A 26,757-nucleotide genomic window follows, 5' to 3' on the forward strand; every position below is an offset into this window, starting at 1 on the left:
CTTCTCTAAATACCAATCTTCATTCGCATATACTGTACTGGACAGATAACAAAAATCTACACTGTGTCCCACACCACACTGTCTAATGTAAGGCAACAGAATAAGTATGAAATATTGATGGAAAAGTGGCCAATTAAGACATGTCAACCAACAGTCACTCCGACATTGCCAAAACACTGGTTTTATAAAATCAAAAAAAAGAAAAAAAAGAAACAAAAAACAGACAGATAGATCATCTTTCCACTCAGAAAGAAGTTATAAGTGTCCCTTATTTACATAGCACAGCGCCTCCACGTAACAACCCAAAAAGAGAAACAAAAAAATATCATGCAGTTTATAATCATGTCAATGTCACAAAACACAAACTTTGTTGATATAGTTGCAGAGAAGACTGTCTTTTGTAGACGTTATGTGAGGGTCTGCTTGCCAAATACTTTGTTTTCCATCCAATGCAAGACTAATGTTGTTTACTGACTGAACAAACCACAAGAGGGAGGATGGTCCTCTATGACTGGTGCAAAAAGAATTATCGCTGGATTTAAAAAAACACCAACAAAAAAGTCACTGTCACTAGATACCAGACTACTTAAAATGAAAAAAGGCAGCGATGTTGTTAACTCATGATGTGATTCCTCCAAGATGGAATTTGTTGCCACATTCTTGTTCAGCAATGTGTTAATCCATTTGTCACTTTTTGAGACCTTTAGGAAGGAACAGCTTAATAACAAATATGGTATTTGGAACTGGTGACATTTCGTAATGTACCTGTGTACAACAATGAAGGTCAGACAAAAAAAAAAGAAAAAAAGAAGAAGAAATGAATATCTGTTTCAAACAGGCAAGGAGATTTTTTGGGAACATACCGGCCATTAATTAATCCAAACTATACAAACTGTATACTATATAGTTTGTAACGTTTAGATTAATTACTATATAGTATATAGCAACCTATACCTTGGCAATACTTCAAATATTCTGGCTGTATTTGAAGGCGCTGCATGACATTTAGCAGTAACAGAAAATCGTGGCACTTAAAATAAAGGTCTGTTGTCAATATTACTGAAGTAGGTAACACAGAAGTGACAAACTCTACCAATAAATGTATATAGTACACCTTCTCCCTATACTATTACTGTTATACTAAACTAACTGGAAAACCCCAGGTTGACTTGTATTATGAAGCAGTCACATGAAATAAAAAGTGTTTTTTCAGTGAGTTTATAGCTTACCACAACTATTAATCAAAATGGCATCTACAAAACAGGACAAGGTTTACTTTAGGTCTTTCTGACACCAGATAGTTTGAAATATTGCAGAGGTTATGGTACACCAAAGAAGACTCCAGATGAAGAGCTGTAGGGAACAAGCGGTACACTTCACTGAAGAAAGAAAACAAGGACAAAATATTTTTCTTCAAAAGCTCAAACCATTTATATTTAGCCAGTCAAATGACATAAACAAAAGATTGTCAGACCATTCAGTGGATTTGAATTAAGTGATCTTGACAGTGGTTTCATCAGGTCATTATTAAATAATATATTCCATTTGTAGGATAATTTCAGTTGGAAAACATTAAAGTTGTCTTGTAACCAGGTACTTAATTTAGGTAAAGACATTTCAGTGATATAATCTGACAGAAATATATGTAAAACAGCCTGCAATATCCCCATTTAGAAGAGGAACAGCACATGGGTGTCACTGCAAGCATTACTGAATCATTTAAAGTGCACAGTGATAATCAATAACCAGGACGAAACCTGTTTGAGACCACCAATGTGGACATTACACAGGGACCTTCAAATGTCACTCAACCACAGTCTTAAGTCATCATTGTTCATTTTATCTATGTAATGGTTAAATAGACAAATCTGAAAGGGCTTCACAGTTTAGCTCTTGGGGTTTGTTCAAGTAGTCTTCTCATATCCAGCAGAGCGTCAGTCACTGCCTGGGCCAGAAGTCCTGCACTGGTTTCTTTGCAGGTATTGAATGATGACAGAGCAAAGTTAATGTGATCATCCATAGGATTGTAGCAAACACCATATCCGTTGGGCACAACTGGGCCAAAACACATGACGCAATCAGTCTTAGATGGTACCTTGTGAGGAAATGAGAAAGCAGTGTTAAGCTAACAGTTTTGGTTATAGTGTTATGTTTTCCATCTTCTGTCACTTTGGATTTCTGTTTTAACCCTAAGCAAACATTTTCCTTGTTACACTCCTTCGTCAGACAAGACAAGATGTGTTTCAAGTTTACAAGTGTACAAGTTTTTTGTTTCAACAGTGGCCCATACCTGACTTGTTGATAGCTGGTAGTGCAGGGCTTTACTGTAGGCAGTGTCTTTGAAAATATCAGGCACAGGTAGTTTTTCTTCAATTGCCTGCAACTTAAGGCCCAGCAGGTGTCTGTCTATGGCTTGGCCAGTGACTGCCTGTGAATGAAGAAGAGAACCAATTTGTCTACATTATCACATCACTCGATGTTACCTGCTTTCAAATTGAAAATATGACAGCACATACATGCTTAGCAAATCCCCCCTAGTTCCCTGTCAGCATTGATGCTATCAATACTCACCATATTAGTGTATGCTCTGTGGGCTTTTACAGCTTTCTCCATGGCACCAACCTTCTCAGTGTTCTGGTCAAAACAGGAAGAGGAGGGCACAGTATGTTAGATTAGTGTTTGTTGAAAGGCTCCAGTGGCAAAGATGCATGTATAACATTAAATTATTCAACATTACAATAAATAGTACTCAATGAACAGTTAGTTCTAAATTGGTTTCAGACCTGTTTACTGGGGTCATCAAAAGTCTTCACAAAGAAGGCTGAGGCATTTGACACTGATCGGATAGTATCTGTACGCCCACGTCTGTACATACGGAGGGAGGCACTCTCATATGTGGAACAGCAGCGCTGATGCATCCTGCAAAGGGTAGAGGTGATATACCAAGAGGAAATTCTAACTGGGTGTTCTCGAATACTGGGATATATATAGACTTTTTTCAGTTTCATCAATGTAGAAGCGTTGCTTCTAAGGATTTTCCTATTATACTGTCTGAGATCCCAAATTCACATAAGATGGAAGCCTTAGAGTTTCCCTAGAAGAGGCCACAATACTAAAACAGTCTTTCCCAGCCATTCACCACAACAGCTGTATGGCTGAGCTAAATTTCCTCCTGGGCCTTGAACAAGACACAACACAAAACCTAATGCGTAATAGTACTAATAGGTAAAGAAGAGCTACATTGGCCATATCATTCAGGCTGGATATGAAACTGATTTTGTCCTGGCAGCTCCCTAATTTAAGTTCTGAAAATCCAACTGAGCCTATATATGACTACTAATGAAGTACATGTCATGTAAAAGCATCTTTATATTTTCCAACAACCTACTCTAAATTTATCTCTGCCTTTATGTAAACCTGACCTAAACTTAATGGGCCTAAGTTTCCCTTCTCTCCTAAGCTTAAAACATTGTTCATTAGTAAATCATCGTCCTCATCAAACTATTTACAAATACAATTTACTTCATGTGAACCCTGTGGGCTTGCACCAGCATCATTGGGTATTATACAATATGTAGGATAACAGATTATTGTATAGACCCACTGATTTATTTAATTTGATGGCAATTAAGTAACAGACTTACACGTAACTATGCCAAACAGAATATGGTATCATTGTCAGCCTGCTGGCATAAAGATTAAGCTTAAATGCAAACAGCACCAAAACACTCAAAGCAATTGAGGGTGTTTAACTAGAAAAGACAACAAAAAGAGTAATTTTGAGTTGCTCTTAAGAACTTTTTTTCTGTATACATTAACATCTTAACAAATATTATTTTTTTCTCATTCAATGAGCCACTCTTAACGTGTGTACAGGGGTCACTGTCAGTATTATTAGATTGATTCTTGTCCTTTAGTGAGAAAATGTGTACAACATTAGGTTACGTTAGGATTTATACTAGTGCCAAGACTTGAATGAGCTAAAACTGTTGCTGTATGGAGGTGTGCAGTCCTTGCTTCTATTCCTGAACATTTTCTATCTAGTCTTTATGAGCAGTACACACCTGTCTTTATCTAAAATGACCCTGATAAATAAATATTAGCTGTTCTTGAAGAATTCCCCTCTTGGTTTCATGCTACAGCACAATACCTACAAAGCATGAGTGCAATCTCTGCCACTTTTATTAACATAAAACCTTAGCAGGAGGATTATCATTAGTTGGCTCATGAGTGTAGTTGATCAGAGCACTCAAGCCAAGGATTGATATTGGACCTTATGGCTGTAATAATAAGGTCTGGAGTCATACATCTTGGACACTTGAGTGAATACAGAGGATTATCATAATCTACTCAGGGATAATACTAGTCACAAAGTGAAGTCATTCTCTGAGGTCTTAGCTATCTATCTGTTCAGGGCAAGTCATAAAAATGCACTTAAAAGTTTTATAACTATTCTTTCAAAACAATTTTACTGTTTGTTTATTATTGCATTAACTTGGTTTGAGAAGGTTAATTGCAGTTATACAAGTAGCTTGCTGCCCTTGTTTCAGATTTTTGTATAGGTGGGATTTAGGCTCTGCCAAGATGGCATCAGCCATTAGTCCTCGCACTCAATTTCAAAACCTTTCTTCAGGACTCCCGGGTAACATCTTGGTGGTGATGTCTACCTCCCCAAGGTACTGGTAAGGAAAACACACAAAACAGAGTCAATCTCTATGCAATTTTTTAACAACTCACCTGTAGTAGGCCAGCTGTAATGCCATCTGTATGAAGGCATCAGGACTCATGTTGTGCAATTTTGGGACATTTTTTCCAAAGTGGCCAAACACCATAACCCTCATGTCCAAGTCTTCGGCCAATCTGTGAGCAGGAAAAAAGCCAGGACCATGAGACCAGATATGCCTAATGAATTTAAGTATAAGCATATGCACTATACAAGTTGCCCCCACATATTCATGTTGCGTTTGGCCTCCTCTATGTCCGTCTTGATCTCAGGTGTTATGTTGAAGTGTAGTTTCTGAGGCACGGGCAAAGGCACTTTGGGAGACTGCACCGTCTCCAACTTCCTCCTGTTATCAGAAATGTGCCAAAACAAATGATACACAGGAAGGAGTAAACCAAATGGAGAGAAAAACCTTGTCCTTTCACTAACACACACAGAGCCTAAATAATATGCAGATAACTTACGTGTATTCCACAACATGGTCAATCAAGGCCACAATGGGTGGGCCCTCAGCTGGAGCATGCTCATAGTTTGCACCACATGCCCCGTTTTCTCCAACAATAAACTGAAAAATAACAATCAAATAATAAACAGGTTTGCAGCAGACATGTACAGGAGTGCTTAAAAGCTTATGAACCCTTCAGAATTTTCTATATTTCTGCATAAATATGGCCTAAAACATCATCAGATTTTCACACAAGTCCTAAAATTAGGTTCACATACTTTTGCCACTCACTAATATGTAATATTGGATCGTTCTCCTCAATAAATAAATGACCAAGTATGATATTTTTGTCTCATTTGTTTAACTAGGTTCTCTTTATTTGCTTTTAGGACTTGTGTGAAAATCTGATGATGTTTTAGGCCATATTTATGGAGAAACACAGAAAAAGGGCTCACAAACTTTCAAGCACCACTGTACACCCAACCTGCACTTGTTGGCCACATTTCCTAACCAGTTTATAGCAAATCCCAAGTAAAGATTGACTGCTCTCCAGTACTGCAACTGTTGCTATTGACATTAACTATTTCAGTCACTTAGCTTTTGTCCCATCCATCTAAAATGTGATTTTTTCCTCAGGAGGAATTTGGGAAAGAAGGCATCTTGCAAAGGATAAAGGATGAATAAAACTAAAGCCCTTGTTTACACAAAGTTTAGACAATTGTCTATTGTGTATAGTCTAAGGAGGTATAAAATAATATTTTGTGTTAACATTTCTGTCTATGTGCATTCCTAAGTGTTTTCAATTTCTGTAAGGGTAAAGGCAGCTTCTGTTACAATGGTCTCAGGATTAACAGCTGTGTGTAACTATTTTCTGCAGTCTGCAGCTTTGACAAACAAATGCATTTTAATTTGAAGATGCAAGCAGCAATAAAAGGACCCCCACACCTTTGTGCAAGGCTTTTCTTATCCTATCCGTATTCTTTTAGACAACAAACATGTGCATAAAACACCTGTACAAGTAAAATCAATCTAATGACGTTCTACATGGTTTACAGTCATTTAGAAAGCTATTTTATAACATAAGTTTATGTTGTTGTGTTAAACAAGTAACGGTCAATAAACTAATGTATTCTGCCTCTTATCACAAATAAAAAAACTTAGACCTGGATGGTTTTAACAAAATAAATAACCAAAATAACCAGTTAACAAACTTAAATATTGTTTTTATGTTGTGGTGCATAGAATTCCTTTCACACCATCATAAGAAAAACTTAATAACACTTCTGCTTAGACTAGTATTACAAAACTATACAACCGAACACCAGTTCTGTAAAGTACTTCAATAAGGCAGACATGTTTGGTCCTATTTTTTAAGACTTGGTTTTGGTTTTCTGGTTTATCCACTCAAATCATTTTTAAAATGCCTTATTAGCCCGATAACAATCAGTACTTCATTTGTATTTGTTTTGTATACAGATCTTGTTATCTAAATGTACATGTATCTCAGCATGTAACCACTTGTCCTTGAGAGGGTTGTGGAGGGCTGGTCAATTTGTCTTTTTTTTGGAAACTTCTAGGTTGATGTATTTTTTGTCGTTCATGAAGATAATCCTTGTTCCACTGGGTAACTTTTGAATTAATGTTTTAATTTATTAGTTGTACGTTAAACAACTGTGACAAATATAAGAAGGTCATGACCCACTAAGTGCTGCAAGCTCCCGGTGAACCACTAAGTGCTCTGCCCTTTAAATAAGTGCATGTGTCAGAATTTTCTGCGGTTCACCTGCAGTGTCTTGTCGAACCAGCGGTTGCCGCTATTCCAGCGGCTGCCTCCACCATGGAGCATCTGAGTGGCGGCGCAGCTGTGATACATCTCATCTGACACTTGAGGCATTGCTCCATCCAGACACAATGTGAAGATGCTCCTTTGTATAGCTGAGATCGATTCTTTATTAGTCTTATCTGAAGAGGTAAATGCAAATACAACTTTGTTATGTAATCAGACTGTTATCATTTGGCTAATCCAGATAGAGATACATTCAAATACTGTATTTGTTTGGAGTTGCCTTAACATGGAGCACTTAATGTCATATTCTATCAAATATGAATTCCTTACTTTTATTAACAGTGTTTGGGAATAACGGAATACATGCGTTACATATTCAGAATATAAATTATGAGTATTGAATTATGAGTAATTTAAATAGGTGTTTTTTATAGAATACTTTACATAAAAGAAATCAATGGATTACATGACGATAATCTTCTGTCTCATGACTTCATTCACTCCCTAAATAAATGAAAGAAACGCAATGGATTTCCCATAAGCTCCAACATGGAAATCAGTAATAATTAGCTATTTGTGTCATTGTGCAATAGATCAGTCACAATGGAATTGAAAGAGGAGCAGCAGGCACAGGCCACAGGTACAGCTTGAGTCAGACCCGACACAACAGAGCCAGGGCAAGTATCGATTAATTGATTTATTGATTATCGGCCCAGGCCTAGATACAGTGGGGGAAATAAGTATTTGATCCCCTGCTGAATTTGTAAGTTTGCCCACTTCCATAGAAATGATCAGACTCTGGTTTTTATGGTTGTTTACTGGTTATGGGTATAGACAGAATATCAGTCGAAATGCATAAAAAACACACAATCTAAAAGTTATAAATTGTTATGTATTTTATTAAGGGAAATAAGTATTTGATCCCCAAGCACAACACAAGTCAGTACTTTGTAGAGAAACCTTTGTTGGCAAGCACAGCGATGAGACGTTTCTTGTAGTTGGTCACCAGGTTTGCACACAGCGCAGGAGGGATTTTGGCCCATTCATCTTTACAGACAGTCTCTAAATCCTTCAAGTTTCTTGGCTGCCTCTTGGAAACTCGGAGCTTCAGCTCCCTCCACAGGTTTTCGATCGGGTTAAGGTCTGGAGACTGACTAGGCCACTCCATGACCTTAATATGCTTCTTCTTGAGCCACTCCTTTGTTGTCCTGGCAGTATGTTTTGGGTCATTGTCATGTTGGAAAACCCACCCACGAGGCATCTTCAGTGTTCTTGCTGAGGAAAGAAGGTTTTTGTCCAAGATGTTACAGTACATGGCTGCATTCATTGGCCCCATAATGCGGTGAAGTTGCCCTGTACCCTTTGCTGAAAAACAGCCCCAAAACATGATGTTTCCACCTCCATGCTTAACCGTGGGTATGGTGTTCTTTGGGTCATACTCACGTTTTTTCATCCTCCAAACACGGCGGGTCGAGTTAATGCCAAATAGCTCAACTTTGGTTTCGTCAGACCACAGCACTTTCTCCCAAGCCTTCTCTGAGTCATTTAGATGTTCACTGGCAAACTTAAGGCGGGCCTGTACATGTGCCTTCTTGAGCAGGGGGACCTTGCGGGCACTGCAAGAGTTCAATCCATAACGGCGCAGTGTGTTGCCAACTGTTTTCTTGGTGACGGAGGTCCCAACTGCTTCCAGATCATTAACAAGCTCCTGCCGTGTTGTTTTAGGCTGCTCCCTCACCTTTCTCATCATCATCCTCACTCCATGAGGCGAGATTTTGCGGGGAGCTCCAGACCGAGGACAGTTGATGGTCCTTTTATGGGTCTTCCACTTGCGAATAATGGCACCAATAGTTGTCACCTTCTCACCAAGCCTTTTGCTGATGGTTTTGTAACCTATACCAGCCTTGTGCAGGTCTACAATCTTGTCCCTGACATCTTTTGACAGCTCTTTGGTCTTGCCCATGGTGCTGTAGAAGTTGGAATGTAAGAAACTGATTCTTAGAGCAGGTGTGCTTTATATACATGACGAGTTAAGATCAGGAGTATTGGTAATTAGTTGACTGAGCACAGCTGTGTGCCACATGCGCACCAGCCAATCTGTAGGAGCCTGAATTCTAAGTGAATTGTTGGGGATCAAATACTTATTTCCCTTAATAAAATACATAACAATTTATAACTTTTAGATTGTGTGTTTTTTATGCATTTTCGATTGATATTCTGTCTATACCCATAACCAGTAAACAACCATAAAAACCAGAGTCTGATCATTTCTATGGAAGTGGGCAAACTTACAAATTCAGCAGGGGATCAAATACTTATTTCCCCCACTGTATGGGGCTGTTTTTCTCCATATGGTATTAGCAAACTTCATATAATCAAAGGGAGGATGAAGGGCCAAACACAGAGCCAAGGAAACTCTCAATTGGCTTCAGAGGAAGAAAATAAAGCTGTTAGAACGGCCCAGCCAATCACCTGACTTGAATCCAATTGAAAATTCATGGAAAGAACTGAAAATCAGAGGTCATAGAAGAGGCCCACGAAACCTTCAAGATTTAAAGACTGTTTGTGTGGAAGAATGGACCAAAATCACACCTGAGCAATGCATGCAACTAGATTCTCCAGACAGGAGGCGTCTTGAAGCTGTCATTAGTATTAAATAAATATCAGTAAGTGTGTTCAATACCTTTTCCCTGTGTCATTTCACATTACTACACTTTGTTCACATATACTTGAAAAGTAATGAAAACCAAACTTTTAAATATGGATAGACGGACCAATGCATGTTCATTCTGGCTGCAGACAGTTCTAAACCTTTGTGTCTCATATGCTGTGAAATTGTGGCGTTTATAAAAAGTGGCAACGGTAAGCGTCACTATGAGACCAAACATGGATCGTTTCAGGAAACATACCCGCAGAAGTCTGCAGTGAGGGCAAGTAAAAGTATCAAACTCAAAGCACAGTGTCCTCATGCATGCATTTACAGTCCAGCAACGTGCAGATGAGTGTTCACTAAAGACTGCATGGATTTTGGCACAACACAAGAAAGCATTTAGTGCCTGTGAGAATTCTTCACGGATAAAAAAGAGATGTGTGAGGACCTGTTGGGTTTAACACCACACACACAAGAGGAAAACATATATATGAGGGGATAAAGGAGATGCTCACTAAAAGAAAAATGAATCCGAAGGAAGTAGTCTCAGTCACCACAGATGGTGCACCAGCCATGGTTGGGAGAGAGAGGGGGGCTGTGGCATGGATGAAACAAGACAACCCTGGTGTCATAACCTGCCACTGTATTATCCATCATACTGTTCTCTGTGTCATTCTGTCTGAAGGGTTTGCTGAAGTAATGAATACCATGATGAAATTCAACAACATCCTCAGGGCATCCTAATCCCATCAGCATCGACTGCTGAGAGAATTTCTGAAAGAAATGGAGGCAGATGCAAACGACTTACTACTCCACAACAACGTGAGATGCCTGAGCAAAGGGAATGCCCTGGGATGCTTCTGGTCCATCCAAAAGGAAAAAGCTGCTTTCTTACAGCAGCTCAAGAGTCAAAAAGCAACACATTTTGCAAACTTTTTGCAGGATAAGCACAAGATGGATGTGGTGGCTTTCTTGGAGGACATCACAGCACACCTTAATGAGCTCAATTCAAAGCTGCAGGGTCAGAAAAATTCAGTCTGTGATTTGCTGAAAACTGTCCACTCCTTCCAGATGAAGCTGGACATTTTCAAAGAAGATCTCAGAGGAGAATGTGAGCACTTCCCACAAATGCGATACAAATTCAGGGTAAGAGAGACATTTTCGGGCAGCGCAGTGGCTCGGTGGTTAGCGCTGATGCCTCCCAGCAAGAAGGTCCGGGTTCTGGGTGGAGTTTGCATGTTCTCCCCGTCTCCGTGTGGGTTCCTCCTCGTTAGGCTGATTGGTGACTCTAAATTGACCCTAGGTGTGAGTGTGAGTGTGAATGGTTGTTTGTCTCTGTGTTAGCCCTGTGATATGCTGGCGACCTGTCCAGGGTGTACCCCGTCTCTTGCCTGATGTAACCCCCGCGACCCTATTGAGGATTAAGCAGTATGAAAGATGAGATGAGATGAGATGAGATGAGATGAGATGAGATGAGATGAGAGACATTTCCCCTTATGTCGGCTTCACAGACAAGCTGACTGAAAACTTCTGTCAATGATTTGACAGCTTCAACCTTGGACACCAGCTCATCCTGCTAATTGAGAATCCATTCCTTATTGGAGAAGTCACAGGGTTTTCAAAGGAATGACAGAGACCTTCAAGTGGGCACATCCTGGATCTTTACAGTTAGAGCTCACAGATTTGCAAGATGTTGCTCTGAGAAAGCACTTTGAAAAAACTGACTACTACTTTCTGGTTGCAGATTGTGCCTTAAACGATTTTCCCTAGTCTAACCAAAGTAGCATTACATACCTTAACCTCAATATGTTAGGATCAACTTACAGCTGTGAGACAGCTTTCTCTACGATGAAAATTATTAAAACAAAGTACCGTTCCAGGCTCACCAATGAGCATCTCCACATGAGCATGAGAATGGCACTAATCCCATGTTGTCTGTTACTTGAAATGTAGTAAAGACAACTACAGTATTGTTTTCCATTCAAGTGTGATACAAATTCATACTTATTGGTATGTTAAAAGTTTTACTTTTTAATAGTAAAGCTATTACTTTGAAAACACTTGAAATTTGACAATAAATGATATAGAAATGTACGTACGTTGTTGATTTTATTTACATCAGGATACACTATTTCGAGTGACATTATAAGATTCGGACCATTGCTGGGAGGAAATTTTAGTAAGTAATTTTAGTGAATTCTAATTGAATAACCCTGCTCTAAGATGATTCCTGAACGCTGCTTTTCAGTCATTTCTTTAAAGTCCTTCAGTTTATCTTAGATTACATCTGTTAACTCACCATTGATAAGGTTGAGGTAGGCCTTGCCCCAAGCGTCCCTATGCTGGGTGGTGAGGATGCCAACAGGCTCCATGCAGGTCTCTAGTGAAAGGCTGCAGATCTTCTCCAGCTGAACACAGAGCTGATCTACCGTCAGTGGAGTCCCATCATTGTTATACACATCCAGCACAAAGAACTGGTTCCAAATGGAGAAAAGACAGTATAGACTAAGTTATGTTCAGTTTGCCATGTACAATTGTAACAGCTGTAATACAGTATGTTATCAGCAATAAATGTTGATTCAGATTGCAATTATGTGGTTACTACGCTGTCTACGAGCTTGTGTCTGCACAAAGTAGCAGACCCAGACCCAGTGCTCTCAAAGTTGAAGTTCCTGTCATGTTTTGGTTCTCTCTTATATATGCATTAGTCTTATGATATTAATCCAAATACCAGTCACTCCAGAGGATGCAGGAAACAGCACCTCCTAAGAGTTTAATGAGTAAATATTGGATGTTCCAAATAAAGATAGACTTTTTTTTTTTTTTTTTTTTAACTCAGTCCTACTTGTGGTTGCATTCTTTTAGCAGTAAGAACGCTGTGGCTTAGTAAGTAGAATGGGTTTGCCACAAATTAGAGCGTTAGCGGCTCGATCTCCAGAACATGCAACATGCTGAAGTGTCCTAAACTAAGACACAAAATTCCCAGGTGCTCCCACTGTTTGGCACTACTGTGTGGATGTGGATGTGCTTGTGTGAGCAAATGGGTAGATGCGTCATTGTGACTGTAAAGTACTTTGAGTACCAATGGGTAGAAAAGCACAATATATGAACACAAGATCATTTACAATTGGTCACTCAGCTGATATATTCTTTGTAGGAGCACTCCATAGTCGCTTTAGATTATTGAGGGAAAAAAGATATGCCAAATACAAAGGGTTACTTATCATTTAAACCAGGGGTGTTCAATGTTTTTCAGGCAAAAGACCACCAAAAGATTGAGAGTTTAAGTAGGGACCCCTTACCTACACTAGGGTGCCTGTGAGACAGCTCCTGTATCACTGAAACTTTTCTGTCTCCATTTATTTCCTTTAGTAAAATATGTTGGATTTATCTTAATGTGTAAAGAATTTTAAATTTGTGGAGGAAAATTGTGTGGAGAAAAAAAAGTCTAATCAACAAAAGATCTTGCACTTCCGCAAGCAAGACTGTTATAGTTGGAAGTATAATTCTTAATTAATAATTTCTTATAGTACAAAGTAACAGCATTCACCTGTAAATCATTCTAAAGTACGCAAAGACCTGTGTTGGAATATTCCTGCAGCCATTATTTGCCTCATTAATTTAAGGAAAACAACAGATACGGATGCTATTTTTGCATCATTTTATTGACCATCATTCATATGAGCATCCAGTTGTGATTCTACTCAATATGATTATAGAACCATAAGAACCAACCAAACCTTTGAAAAGCTAGAGCTCTTTCTGATAACCAGATACACAGAACTAGTTGCCGAGTGTCAATCCAGCGAAGCCTGATAATATATTTTGTAGAACATGTCTCAGAAGAGATCAGACGCAGATGTGAATTGAACAGTGTTTCTAACCTGGAAGTTGTGCACTACAGTGATGTGTTTTGGGGGATGCGAGCTCTTGGCATGGTTCACCACTGAGTCCCTCTTCAAACCTGGGATACGGCAGGATGACAACACTTCGTAGTATTGGTTCATACAAAGGGGCTTCCCTCCCAAGTACTCGACTGGTAAAGTTTCACTGAAAAACATAAAAATCTCTGCAATTAATCACCCACATAGTCAACAATAGCTAGTGAGGATACAGGGTTTGTATCAGGTGACTAGAGAGAAGCCAAACTAAATGTACTCTGTATAATGACAATAAAGGTTATTCATTCATTTGATTACACACACTTGGCAACATGTATAGACATGTGAAAGGTTGTTATGACTGGGATCACGTTTTGTTGGTAGTAATACATTTACTGCAACAAGAACATATCTTCGGGGCGGCTATGGCTCAGTAGGTAGAGCAGATTTTCCATGAACCGAAGGGTTAGCGGTTCGATCCCCTGAGTGTGAGATTCATGGCCATACTGTTTCTTATTCATTTGGAAATCCAATAATATATCAATTTATCAATGGAATACATAAATGATTAAAATGTGTAGTGTCTGGTAGTGGTATTTTAAAGTGTGTACTTACTTATCGATCATTGTTTTGAAGTCCAAAACACCTGCTATTAGTTTGGCCGCAAACCTGATGAGAGAAAAGATGATTATTTATTTAAATTTTGCATTTACTGTACTCTGTAGCAATTTGAGCTTTTTAATGAAAACGGCCTTATAAATAAAAGTTATAATAATAATTATTATTATTAATATTCATCTCCTACCTGGATGAACAATTCACCAACCTGTTATACTCAAACTGTCACATAAGATCATCAGCTATGTGTTATGTTATTAGATTGTACGTGTTTCCTTCAGCTTGATGTATGCATCTATGACAGAAGTTTGTCTATCTGTTTCTCCCATTCTTTTTTTCTATCTTCTTTGTTTCTACCCGGCAGATTTCTCTTCAGCAGATGGGTCCCTCCATATGAGCTGGGTTTTTCTTGCTCAAGGTTTCTTCCTGTTCTTTCCTTGCCACCGCCGCCCTCAGGCTGCTCTGGAGGTTTCAGGCCAGTTTTTGTAAAGTGTCTTGAGACAATTTGTATTGTTATTGGCGCTATATAAATAAAATTGAATTAAATACAATAAGCTTGAAACAAACATGATTAACGTGATTAAAAAACAGCACAAAGTTAGTCAAGTAAATGGCGCTCTTCTTATGCTGTTGTCTCATGTTATCATTTTGCTCATCAGAAACACTTTATAGTGGCATTTCATCACTTTGAGGTCTGCTGCACAGGTATATAACCACAAGTTTGGCTAGGATTTGTGTGTGCTAAAGAAATACTCTAAATTCTGCTTGTTTGTTGTAATATTTTCATTGTGAATGACTACCAGTGACAACTGGGATAGGCTCCAGGCCTCCAGAGGACAAGCGGTCAGAAAACGAATGACTACTAGAGACCTCCAAGTGCATAAATCAGACATAAAACCAGGGGCTACAGTAAACGGCTCTGTCTCCTCAGATAATGCCCTGTGATAATGGGCATTATTTCTCCTCCTCACAACATATTTGCTGTTCTTTCTGATGCTTTCTCCCCTTTTGCTGTGACTAATGTGACGGCTGCCTGCTGCATGGGCATGTTTTGTGTTTTCCCCCTTGTCTTTGCGTGTGTTTTTTCTGCAGTTTCCTTGGTGGGTGGGTCTTAATTTGGATAACTGGGAGCACCTGAACTGTCTCCCTGAGCCTTTAAGTTCCGGCAGTCACCTCCTTCATTCTCGCTCCCCCGTACCCAGTTCTTTCCTGGGTAACCTCTCTAGCTGTCAGCAGCTGGAATCCATTCTTACGGAAGGGGGGACGAGTCCCCACGTTGTCATGACCTGGCTCGTAAGCCATGACAACAAACAGGGTGACCAATTAATTTAAATAATACAATCAGCAAAAAAAATAAAATAATTAGGCCAAAGCTAACAAAGCAAAAGCGTGACACCAGAAAGTTGGGGTCAAGAAGTGGGACACGACCAGAAACAGGAGCGAGAATGAAGGCTGTGACTGCCAGAACTTAAAGGTTCAGGGAAACTGGCCAGGTGCTCCCAGTTATCCAAATTAAGAACCGCTCACCAATGAACCTGCAGGAAAAACACACACAAAGACAAGGGGGAAAACACAAAACAGGCCCCATAGCAACAGGCGGACGTCACACTAAGCACACACGTGTGTCAAACCGGCCCAGAACCATGTCTCTGTTCAAACCTCGCAGCCATCTCCTTGACTGAGATCCTGGTGTGACATAAACTGCATTCAAACTCATGCTCCTGTTCCTCCCTTTCTCACACATACATTTGAATTATTAACTGTAATCGACAAACTTCAAATAATTACATATTGCCAGCTCAGCTCAATAACTGAGCTGGCAAAGCAAAATAAAATTACTCAAAAGGAGTAACCATCTCGTCAGTTGCTCAGCTTTAGCAACTTTTTTTTTTGTTTGTTTTTTGTTGCTTTCCTCTGTCATCTACTTTCCCACTGCTTTAACACAATCCTCACAAAGCCTTCTCTTTTCTCTCGCCTCATCTGTTCCTCCCTAATAAGTTCGTCATTGGTCAACCAACAACAACCAAAAAACATCATCATTTGTATTGGTGCTTGGAATGGCTGATTATTTTGTAGTAAGCTACTAAACTACAATGCTGTGAAACAAAGTCTCCCCCTATGTGTTTTCAGATACATGCACACTGATATTCTTTTCCACAGCAGGTTAATTATAATGGTTGCTGGCAGCTTCAGCAGCTGTGCAAATGTAAAGGATAGAAAAATCATGGCATGTTGAAGTTGTGTGTGATCACCTTATTTGTCCCTGTTTATCTGAAAATTTCATGCGAGGCAAGACCAACCCAGGACTTGAATGGACCACCACAGGAAGCCTGTACTCAAGATAAGCAATCTGAACCCACCACTCAGACAGCTACAAACACAGAAAAAAAGAGACATGAAGAGATACAGACAGTGATAATGACCAATGAGGAAAGAAAATTATGCAGGGAGTCAGAGAAAACACCTGATTACACAGTACACAGGTGCATCTCAATAATGTTGAAAAATGTACTTCAGTACGTCAGTTCAAAAAGGGAAACTGATATTATCTAGATTCATTACACAGAGTAATATATTCCAAGCATCTATTTCTTAAATTTGATCATTATGATGTAAAGCTAATAAAAAAAACAAATTGTACCTCTCTTGTAAAACAGGTTCAATATTGTAGACTCATGGTGTCACACTGTAACTAGCTAATTCACTCAAACACTGGCAAAGGTTTCCTGAGCCTAAATACTATTCATCTGGTTCAGTAGGCTACACAGTCATGGGGAAGACTCCTAACTTGACAGTTGTCCAGAAGACAGTCAGTGACAACCTAACAAGGAGTGCACTGTGGCTGGAGTCAGTGTGTCTTAGCTAAGATAAGGAGAAAATGAGAGTGCTATTCAGTGGTTCTCTTTTCAAAATCTAGTGAATACATTTCATTTGGAAATCAAGGTCCTAGATTCTGGAGGACGAATGGAAAGACAGAAAATCCAGTTTTGATTTGAGGTCCAGTGTTTCCAGTCAGCGATGATTTGGGCAGCCGTGGAATCTGCTATTGGTCCACTGTGTTTTATCAAGTCCAAAGTCAGCACTGCTATACACCATGACATTTTAGAGCACTCCATGCTTCGCGCTGCTGGCAAGCTTTATGGAGATGTTGATTACATTTTACAGCATGACTTGGCACATGCCCACACTGCCAAAAGTAGCAAAACCTAGTTAATGACCAGGCCTTCACTGCGCCTGATAGGTCAGCAAACTTGCCACTATCACAGCAACCTGGGTTTTCATAACACCGCAGCAGTAGAAAAATTCTGATCATCTCCATGCCACACCGTCGAAGTGATGCACAATATAGTGCATACTACATGGACATGGAGTTTTTAGTAGGGCAACATTTAATCAATACAAATTCCAACTTTTTTATCATTCCTTTTGTAATAATTTTAATTTTCTGAGATACCGAATTTTGTTTTTCATGAGCTTAATCATCAAATAAAAAAATAAATAAACACTTGAAATAAATCACTCTGTGTCTAATGAGTAATGAATTTTACTTTCTGGATTGAATTTCCGAAAAAAAAAAAAAAAAGAAAAAAAGAAATTGATGATATTCTTACATCACAAGAATTTTTAAACTTAACTTCATAGTTACAAGCAGGCTTGTGAGCTCACCCAGTTATCAGTGTTGCTTGCTCTCTTTTCCAAGCCACTCTGAAGTCTATCTCCGATCCCTCCTGCTTTTTTAAACTCATCCAACAGCTCTTTAGTGTGCTTCAGCTCATCCACTTCAACAATTGGCTCCAGGGCCGTGATGTAACGCTCACAAGTCTGTTGCAAAGGGGGGACAGGCAGACTTGGCAGCCCCTTCTGGTGGGTCAGGTATCGTCCAGCAACACGAGACGCTGATACAGGTTTCACTAAGTGGCAGGGTTTCACAAATCCACAAGGTTTTGACATTCCCACCTTTGCCGGAAAAAAGAACACAGACATTAAAGACGGATTTCACGTCAACTTTCAAAAATAACAGCACAGAAGAATCTGCATATTTGTGCCACAATGCCAAATTGCGGGCCGCTATGGCTCAGTTGGTAGAGCAGATTGTCCATGAACCGAAGGGTTAGCGGTTCAATCCCCCGAGTGTGCCATATGCCGAAGTGTCCTTGAGCAAGACACTGAACCCCCAGTTGCTCCCAGTGCAACTGGCGCTGGTGTGTGTGTGAATGTGTGTGTGCTTGTGTGAGTGAATGGGTGGATGTGTCTCTCTCTGTAAAAGCGCTTTGAGTACCTTTGAGTAGGTAGAAAAGCGCAATATAAGAGCAAGACCATTTACCAAATAAATTAAGTACATTCCATCCGTGGTCATTAGACTTACTGCATGTAACTGCAGCTACGCCTAACCCATGTCAGCTTTTGTCGTCTGTCGTCTCTAAGCGAGGTTCTAGCAGACCAACAAGCTCCTTTACAAAGCAGATATGAAGCAGTTTTCACTCCCAAATGCTTGAATTGTTCTTTCATCATCATGCACACATCAGAATGGAGACAACCAGCGACATGAATAGCTTGAACTTAGAAGTTGAATATTTATTCCACTGTGTTTCGGGCAGGCCTGAAACACATTCGTTCTTCTGCAAGTAATTCCTCAGCCAGTTGGGAATCTCTCAAAGCACAACTCAGTTCATAAGCCATTATAATAGCCATGTTTTTATTATGCTAAACAATTAGCTGACTATGACTCTGTTCTGCAATCACAGTGACGTTGAGTTGATAGCCACGATCCAAAACCTACTGATGAAGAGTTCTGATATCTTGTTGTGTGACATATGAACACATCAAAAGCAAAAATTTTTCACCATACATACATCACATACAAAATATCACAACACACTAAATGAAGCTGTTTACATGCTAACCACTGTCATCTGACGAAGCTGTTTGTGTTAAGCTGAAACAATAACCTAAATAGTCTTTATGTCTGTGAAAGTTCTCAGTCATCCATCATGGTGTATCCAAAATTTTTAAAGAAAGGTAACAGGACTTGTAGAGTTTCTTGAAGATGTTTCATCCAAGAAGTTTCTTCAGTTCTACAGGATTGGTGGGGAGTTGATGTTTAAATAGAAACACCGGTCAGTGCATCCCATCCAAAACTTGCTTGACTTGTGTCACGACTAGTGTTAACAGCTAGAGACTTTCCTGTCATAGAGGGGGGACGGCTGGTCCCTGTCCTCTTTTTCCAATGAATGGTGCTTCAAGCAGAACACAATGAACATAAAAAAAAAGATAAAAACTTAGCGGACAACTGTGCCAACAGTGTATGATTATGGGCAAGCTTCCCTACCGGTGCTCCCTGGTCTGTGACTATATATCACATCCATCTCCTCATACCATTTCAGGACCTTTCAATCAGCACCACTCGTATTGTTGTGCCCCTGTCTGATAATCAGCCTTCAATTTTAAAGTTTCTCCTTCATTTGTTTTACTTTCCTGATAAAGCCAAGTTTGGCCATCTCAAACCTTGTCCCGTCTAACTCCCACTCTATATTGTCTTCTCCCAACAAGGACAGAAAAGCCCTCACCTCCACCTCTCTTTTCTGACCAATCAGTAGTAAGCAGCATTCTACGTTACATTTTCGGCCCCAATTCACCTACTTCAGACCGACCACAGAGGAGGTACTAGAAAGTATCCAGAAATGTATCCCTTTGGCCTCATTCCGCCCACCTTCTAGCAATGGAAACAGCGATTTAAAGTGGGCGGTGCAGGGTGGTGTGGAGGTAGGCCGTGTATGGAAATCCGGCTTAACAAACCCATTATCAGTCAGAGGCTCCACTCTAAAGCTGCAAAAAAGGGGGTGAGTTCTTGGGGACAAACGTTAAGGGTCTGTGCAGACCTTGCATTAGGATCCAAACTGGGTGATCCAATCACATAAAAACCAGGAGTGAACACGCCCATGACTCATTTGAGAGATCCAATTTCTGACCATATATAGAGGTGGTCAGGGTCACATGTGTCAGCTTTCCTTTGACAGTGTGAACGCAATGTATACTGATACACATTAAATACCTCATATACTCAACAGAGGTGCTGCTGTGTGGTACGACTGCTATTATAAATGATTGAATTAAAAGGAAAATGCAGCGTAAGTGATGTTTGTTCATTTGTAATGAGAACCTTTTAAAATATTGGGTCCTTGTATCTGTAATTATTAATGTATAGCGAGGTTATGTGGTTAACTGTAGTATTTCGTCAATCTTCGATGTCTTGAGTTACCTTTATTACCAGAGATTATAGTGTGTATACTTCCAGGGTTGGAGTTGTGAATGTGAGTTTTGTGCAGGTCTAGCTAACGTCAAGACGGAGATCAGTAATTATTAACTTAACATGAGTGTGAAAGTCATGACACACACCCATAAAACTGTTCTCAGTTTTGGAGCAGCAGCAGAGCACATGTAATGCCATGTCTGAACACACCTAAAGCTGGTCACTTGCGACCAGCTTTAGGTAGTTTAATCTTTAGTTTACTCTTTAGTTCACTCAGGAGGGCTACCTCCACTGTTGCCCTCCTGACTGAAGTTGGTGTTGCAGTCAACTGCACTGATGTGCTGTTTGAAAGATTCCACCTCCTGTGTTTTGATTTTGGTCTATTGGTTCCTGCGAAAGAGTTAAGGGCCCTGATGAGCAACAGTGTTTCCCCTGGGTTTGGGGCGTTATTTTGGCCCAACAACACGGCAAGCAGGTTTGAATGGCAACTAAAGGTAACCCTCCTCATCTGTGATCTGTTTGCTTCTAATCAGCGTGTGTGTGTATAAAAGGTCAGTGACTTTCTGGGCTCCTGACAGACCCTTCCATCTTTCATCCAGTGCTGCACTGACATTTCTGGATTCTGAGTCATAGGGAAAGCAAAAGAATTGTCAAAGGATCTGCAGGAAAAAGTAATTGAACTGTATAAAACCGTACAGGGATATGAAAAGATATCCAAGGAAAACAGAATGCCAATAAGCTAGGTGTGGGTATTGGCAAGGACTTCACGATATGATAGGTATCATGATACTCATGGTCATGGTCATGGTACGATACATTATTGTGATATTATGATAATATTGCAATATTCTACATAGTTCACTGAGAAATTTTAAATGCAGATTAAAATACACGTTGTATGTATGTAAATCAGATGACAGTGATAATTCATTGGTCAAATTGAGTCAAAAAAACAATATTAATCCAAATGGTCCATTTCCACTTTATCACACTTGTACAGAAAAAGTGGTGGAAGTCATTCCCAATTGGCCGAAAACCTGACTTTTTCTTTTAAAATCAAGTCACTTGGCATTTACGTTTTACTACGCAAATGCCACAAAGCATCCCACTTACAATACACCAAATGGTACAGAGACAGGCCTCAAAAGTTCTGGAACAAAGTCATTTGGAGTGATGAGACCAAAATTTAACTTTTTGGAGTCAGCAAGGAACACCATTCCGACAATGAAACACGAAGGTGGATCGCTTATGTTTGTGCTTTTGTGAGCTGCAGGAAACTAAATACTGGAAAATACTGGAAGAAAACTTGCACTCATCAGCCTTGACGCTGCACATGGCAACGTACTTGGACGTTCCTACATGACAACAATCCAAAACGCAAGGCCAAGCCGACCTGTCATTAGCTATAGCAGAATAAAGCAAAGCTTCTGGACTGGCCATCACTGAGACACCGGGGAGATCTCAAACGTGAAGTTCATGCAAGACACCCCAACAATGTACAGGAACTGGAAGGTTTTTGCCAAGAAGTATGGGCAGCTTTCCCATTACATACATTCTCTGCGAGTGTATGTAAACTCATGAGCACAACTGTACCTATCTGATGGGTTACACTCACAGAAGTACCTCTACCCCTGGCGAAACGTCTTCAAGGAAACTCTACATATCCAGATCCCCTTCTTGAACGTTTCTGAGACTTGTTGTTTCCGAATAGATGCGTGTGCCGATTAACAAAATTCAATTAAGCATAATACCACGTTAACATTATAATTTTATCATTATCTAGATAGTCACAAATTAAACCAAATATTACGGTGTCGTCTTCCCAGTGGCTTTATCTCGATTTCATCTTAGCTAACCATGAATTCACCTTTCACCCAGTTGGCTTCGGCACTATAGAAGCTAGCTAGCAAACATTCTTTTACAGTCCAATAATAGAATAAAAAAATAACAAAAACTGATCGCCGTAGTCATGAAGAGATCATGTCAACACTGTCAATCGTTCAAATATGCAAAAGTCCGTATCATAAGTCAGCTAAAAGGGCGTTACTTACCACCGTTCTTCTGCAAATGCCCCACATTCTGCACGCGAATGAACTCAGGTAAGGGTCAGTGTCCCTAATCCTAGGAGGGTGGGCCTTTAATTAATGTTGTTTTGATAGCGTTGAGCCTAATCTTGTATCTCTCCCACGATCATAGACTGTTTTGACTCAGGATCAGAACCCCAACTTTCTTCTTCTTCTTCGTTTATTGGCGGGTTGCAACCATGTATTTAAAGAAGAATACCGCCACCTAGTGTATCGGAGTAGGTAACTGGACTTCACGTCCTACTTCACATCAGTTATGTTCAGCTTGATGTATGTATCTATGACATAAGTTTGTTTATCTGTTTCTCCTGTTCTTCTTTTCTCTCTATCTTCTCTGTTTCTACCAAATGGCCTTTGGCAGATGGGTCCCTCTATATGAACTGTGTTCTGCTCAAGGTTTCTTCCTGTTAAAAGGAAGTTTTTCCTTGCCACTGTCGCCCTCAGGCTTGCTCTGGAGGTTGCAGGCTGGTTTTTGTGAAGTGTCTTGAGACAATTTGTATTGTTATTGGTGCTATATAAATAAAATTGACTATATAACTTAATCCTGTATCTTTAAAATATTTTACAGTAGCTCTCTGCACATGTTTTACCCCCATGTCTTACAGTTCCCAATATAGCCTCAATATTCCACTTCTTCTTCTTAATCTTATTTGCTCCTCCCTGTAAAATGCAACATTATACACTCATCGGCTACTTTACACCTTGCTAACAAAATGTTGGGCACCCTTTTGCCTTCAGAACTGCCTTAATTCTTTGTGGCATAATTTCAACAAGGTGTTGGAAACAGTCCTCATATTACAGTACAGTGAACTCACTGTCATGTTCAAGAAACCAGTTTGAGATGATATGAGCTTTGTGACATGGTGCATTATCCTGCTGGAAGTAGCCATCAGTAGATGGGTACACTGTGGTCATAAAGGGATGGACATGGTCAGCAACAATACTCAGGTAGGCTGTGGCATTTAAACCATCCTCAGTTTGTATTAAGGGGCCCAAAGTGTGCCAAGAAAATCTCACCACCACCACCAGTTGAACCATTGATACAAGGCAGGATGGATTCCCTTGTTGAAGACTACTTAAAATGTGGTTTCACAAATGGTGAAATTTTAGGGGTTTTGGAGGAATCACACAATATTGAACTCACCCTCCGGACCAGGGAGGAAACTACAAAAAAAAAAAAAAAAAAAAAAAAAAAACAGCTTTGGTGGAGACAAAATAAGACAGATGAAACTGAAGTGGCATCCTTCATCTACCAGCAGCAGTGAAGATGAGGATGGTACAGACTGTGTCACTTTGGGTCCAAGTACTGGCAGCCAAAGGATTGAACATTGGTGGTGCACGTTGAGAAATAAATGCACCCAGTTTTGGATGGACCGTTCTGACCACCTGAAAGCAGATGGCAATTTTGCTGACAATGTCATTGATGAATCACTGGTCCAGTTTTGCTTCATGAATACAGTACAGGTACTGTATTCTAAAAGCCTGCTGCTTATCAATACACATGAGCAAACAAGCAGATTATTTTCTAATAAATGTTTCTACTCTTTTTCTGTCATATAGAAGATGAGCTTGATGGAGTTGTAACTGCCTGGAATGACTATCGCACAAGATCATTCCACATTACCTGGGCTCATCCTTCCATGATGTTTGCTATTCCCAGACTTTATGAGACTAGAAATTACTTGCAGACAGCTGATGAAATGAAAATAGAAATATGCCAAGAGGACTGCTGTTTTAAGGACTATCCTTGTGATGAGGATGTGTTTTTTTGGTGCATGGCAGAACACAACCTGGCAATGTCTGACAATGTCTATGAAATCACTGACCTCTATCTCAAACTTCGTGAAAGGTCAAGGTAGTTGTTTTAATTGATATTGTGAACATGTTGAGTGAATATTCTGTATGACTAAAGCAAATGATTTGTATCATAGTACTGTAGAACAGCTAATTTTCATGAACACATGATGTTTAGACCATGACTCTAAGCATGCTAAGCTAAGCTAAAAAATAATAATGGCCTATCAGCTATGGATTTCTGTTTTTTTATTCTGTTTTTAAATTATTATAATCTGAAGTGACATTATCTAATGTCCACCAAATTGTTACTTTGGTAGTATGAACTAACAAATGATGTGAAACCTCCAGAGCAGCCTGAGGGCGATGGTGGCAAGGAAAAATTCCCTTTTAACAGGAGGAAACCTTCAGCAGAACCCAGCTCATATGGAGGGGCCAATCTGCCGAAGGCCAGCTGGGTAGAAACAGAGAAGATAACAATCATACACGCACACACACGCATGCATATTTAATGCCTGGTCTACATCAAATTAGGTCCATTACCCATATGTTAGAATTCAATACCTTGTTCATCTCCGAACTGAAAATCAGGGCAGCTATCATAATGAAGTGACAGCTTCAGCACACAGCCACACATATGGGCCACAAGCCTTCTTGGAAAACCTTGAATCTAATTAAATTCAAGAACAATGTTTTTGCCTAAGAACAGGTCAGAGCCTGTGCAGAACCTGAGTAACATAGATGCTGCATATCCGCATTCCTCAAGTACGTGCTTAGGTACTTCTGAATTTCCTTCTGCTGTATGTCTGGCTGTGTCTGGAAGTGCTGAGTATTGGTGCCCATTGTTCAGTCACATAGCCAGGCTCTTGGACAAGTGTTTTGTGGGTCAGCTCCTGGAGGATTTCATTGGTACTGCTGGCGGTTGGTATCCTTCTGCAGCTATGGTTATCTAAAATGACAATCAGTACTTCTTGGTCAACACTGCTGAAATCTGATCGCGATAATTCAAATACTCTACGCTCAGACTGAGGCATGTATTTGAGGAACTTGTCCACCAGATCACTCTTCACATATCCCAACGCAGCTTGCTCTAATATGACTCCCTTGCCCATTCAAAAGCAATTTCTGGCTACACTCTCCCACTGCTGCTGTCCAAAATCATGTCTTTGGAAAGGCACTTTAAAAGCATTTCTTGTTGTGCATTGCTCATATAATTAATTCCAGAATTCTGACTCTGACAATCCCTCACAATTCCTCCATCATCAAAGCCATTCTCAGGTGTCCCATCTTGTAGTACAAGCTGGATTCTGACATCAGCCTCTTTTAGTACATCATCACAGAAATGCGCCATGAGCTTTCGCAGTACATGTCCTCTATGAATAACCAATATTCTCTTCACTCTCTCAGTGGAAGGCATGGTTTTTGGTGAAACAGACAGTGTATCATCCAAAAACTGTGGCTTGTTTTCAGAAAAGTCTCCTACAAAAACAACATTGCTGCTTTCAAAAACATTCCCTCTGTGGGCTATAGTGAAAACTCCATATTTTAAGTAAGTAACGTAACAATACTAGGACTTTAATAGTTTGAAGGAACCATCATTTAAAGCAATAAAAAGTCTATGAAAAGTACAGTTGTTTGATTTCATTATTCTGTTTTTGCTGTCAAGTACCTTCTCCTGCTCCAAAGTCTCTATTGTTTCCTCAGGAACAATAGCGATTCTTTGTCTCAAGAAGTCACTTAGGTCACCCATCCTGTGAGCATGTATTACAGGAAGCGTGGTTGTAGGCCATTATCATGGTCTTGGCCTACAGATGAGATACTATTCTGTAAGGGAAGTGGCCATTGCAGTTTTACATATATACTATAGATACTATATTGAAACTCTAGTCAATGTCTACATGAATGCTATAGTTTTCAAATATGAGACAAGACATGAGTAATACTGTGTTGGGCAATCTATTGCTGACTTAATCACTTTTTATGATTCATATAAACAAAATCAAAATATATAGGGGTGTCTATCATAGTCAATAGAACTGATATTTTTCTAATGACTGTTAAAGCCCCTTTTTAAAATCACATATTAAATCATTTTAATCTTTCTAACTATTAATACCTCATCTTTTTAATGCTTTACAAATCCATTATGGGATGCTACTGACAATTTTTGAAAGTCATTAAAACATATGGGTAACCTACTGTATATTATTGTTTTGAATGAACGATTTTGAAATTGAAATTTTGAATGAAATGAATGAAATTTTGAAGGAACAATTTTGAAATTGTTTTGAATGCTGGCCAATACTAATACATTTTACTTACTTAAGTACTTAAGTAAAAGTTGCAATACCACAGTGTAAAAATAGGCAACTTTTTTAAAAACAGTCTAAGAAATTTGTTCATTGCTCAAGTTCCAAACATTAACCAATAACTTTAGCAGTGAAATTGAATTTCACTTTGGTATGGTACCTGCAACAGAATCTGGGTGCTATTTTCTTTCCTAACAGCAGGAGGCAGAAACGAATA

At 39.5% G+C, this 26,757-nt stretch overlaps 1 protein-coding gene across 1 annotated transcript; it reads right to left on the reverse strand.

Annotated features, from left to right (window-relative positions):
- Positions 1 to 1,406: 1,406 nt before the first annotated feature.
- Positions 1,407 to 22,600, reverse strand: crata (carnitine O-acetyltransferase a). The gene is made up of 14 exons (XM_047570176.1): positions 22,405 to 22,600; positions 17,770 to 18,060; positions 16,356 to 16,474; positions 14,101 to 14,154; positions 13,489 to 13,654; positions 11,904 to 12,078; positions 6,952 to 7,130; positions 5,188 to 5,288; positions 4,950 to 5,069; positions 4,738 to 4,860; positions 2,784 to 2,919; positions 2,572 to 2,634; positions 2,291 to 2,428; positions 1,407 to 2,095 (listed from the first exon to the last, which is right to left on the reverse strand). The coding sequence occupies exons 1-14, from the start codon at positions 22,429 to 22,431 to the stop codon at positions 1,880 to 1,882; spliced, it is 1,908 nt and encodes a 635-aa protein (XP_047426132.1). The 5' UTR covers positions 22,432 to 22,600; the 3' UTR covers positions 1,407 to 1,879.
- Between the last annotated feature and the right edge of the window lie 4,157 nt (positions 22,601 to 26,757).

Source organism: Mugil cephalus, chromosome 19 (assembly GCF_022458985.1).
Source record: "Mugil cephalus isolate CIBA_MC_2020 chromosome 19, CIBA_Mcephalus_1.1, whole genome shotgun sequence".
NCBI lineage: Eukaryota > Metazoa > Chordata > Actinopteri > Mugiliformes > Mugilidae > Mugil > Mugil cephalus.

What these genes read in the sequence shown, in the direction of transcription:
- crata (XM_047570176.1), bottom strand. Translation starts at nt 22,431, where the DNA reads ATGTGGGGCATTTGCAGAAGAACGGTG. An exon ending in GCATTTGCAGAAGAACGGTG is followed by an intron (nt 18,061 to 22,404) that starts GTAAGTAACGCC and finishes TTTCCGGCAAAG; the next exon opens with GTGGGAATGTCAAAACCTTG. An exon ending in GCCAAACGCAACATGAATAT is followed by an intron (nt 4,861 to 4,949) that starts GTGGGGGCAACT and finishes TCCTGCTCACAG; the next exon opens with ATTGGCCGAAGACTTGGACA.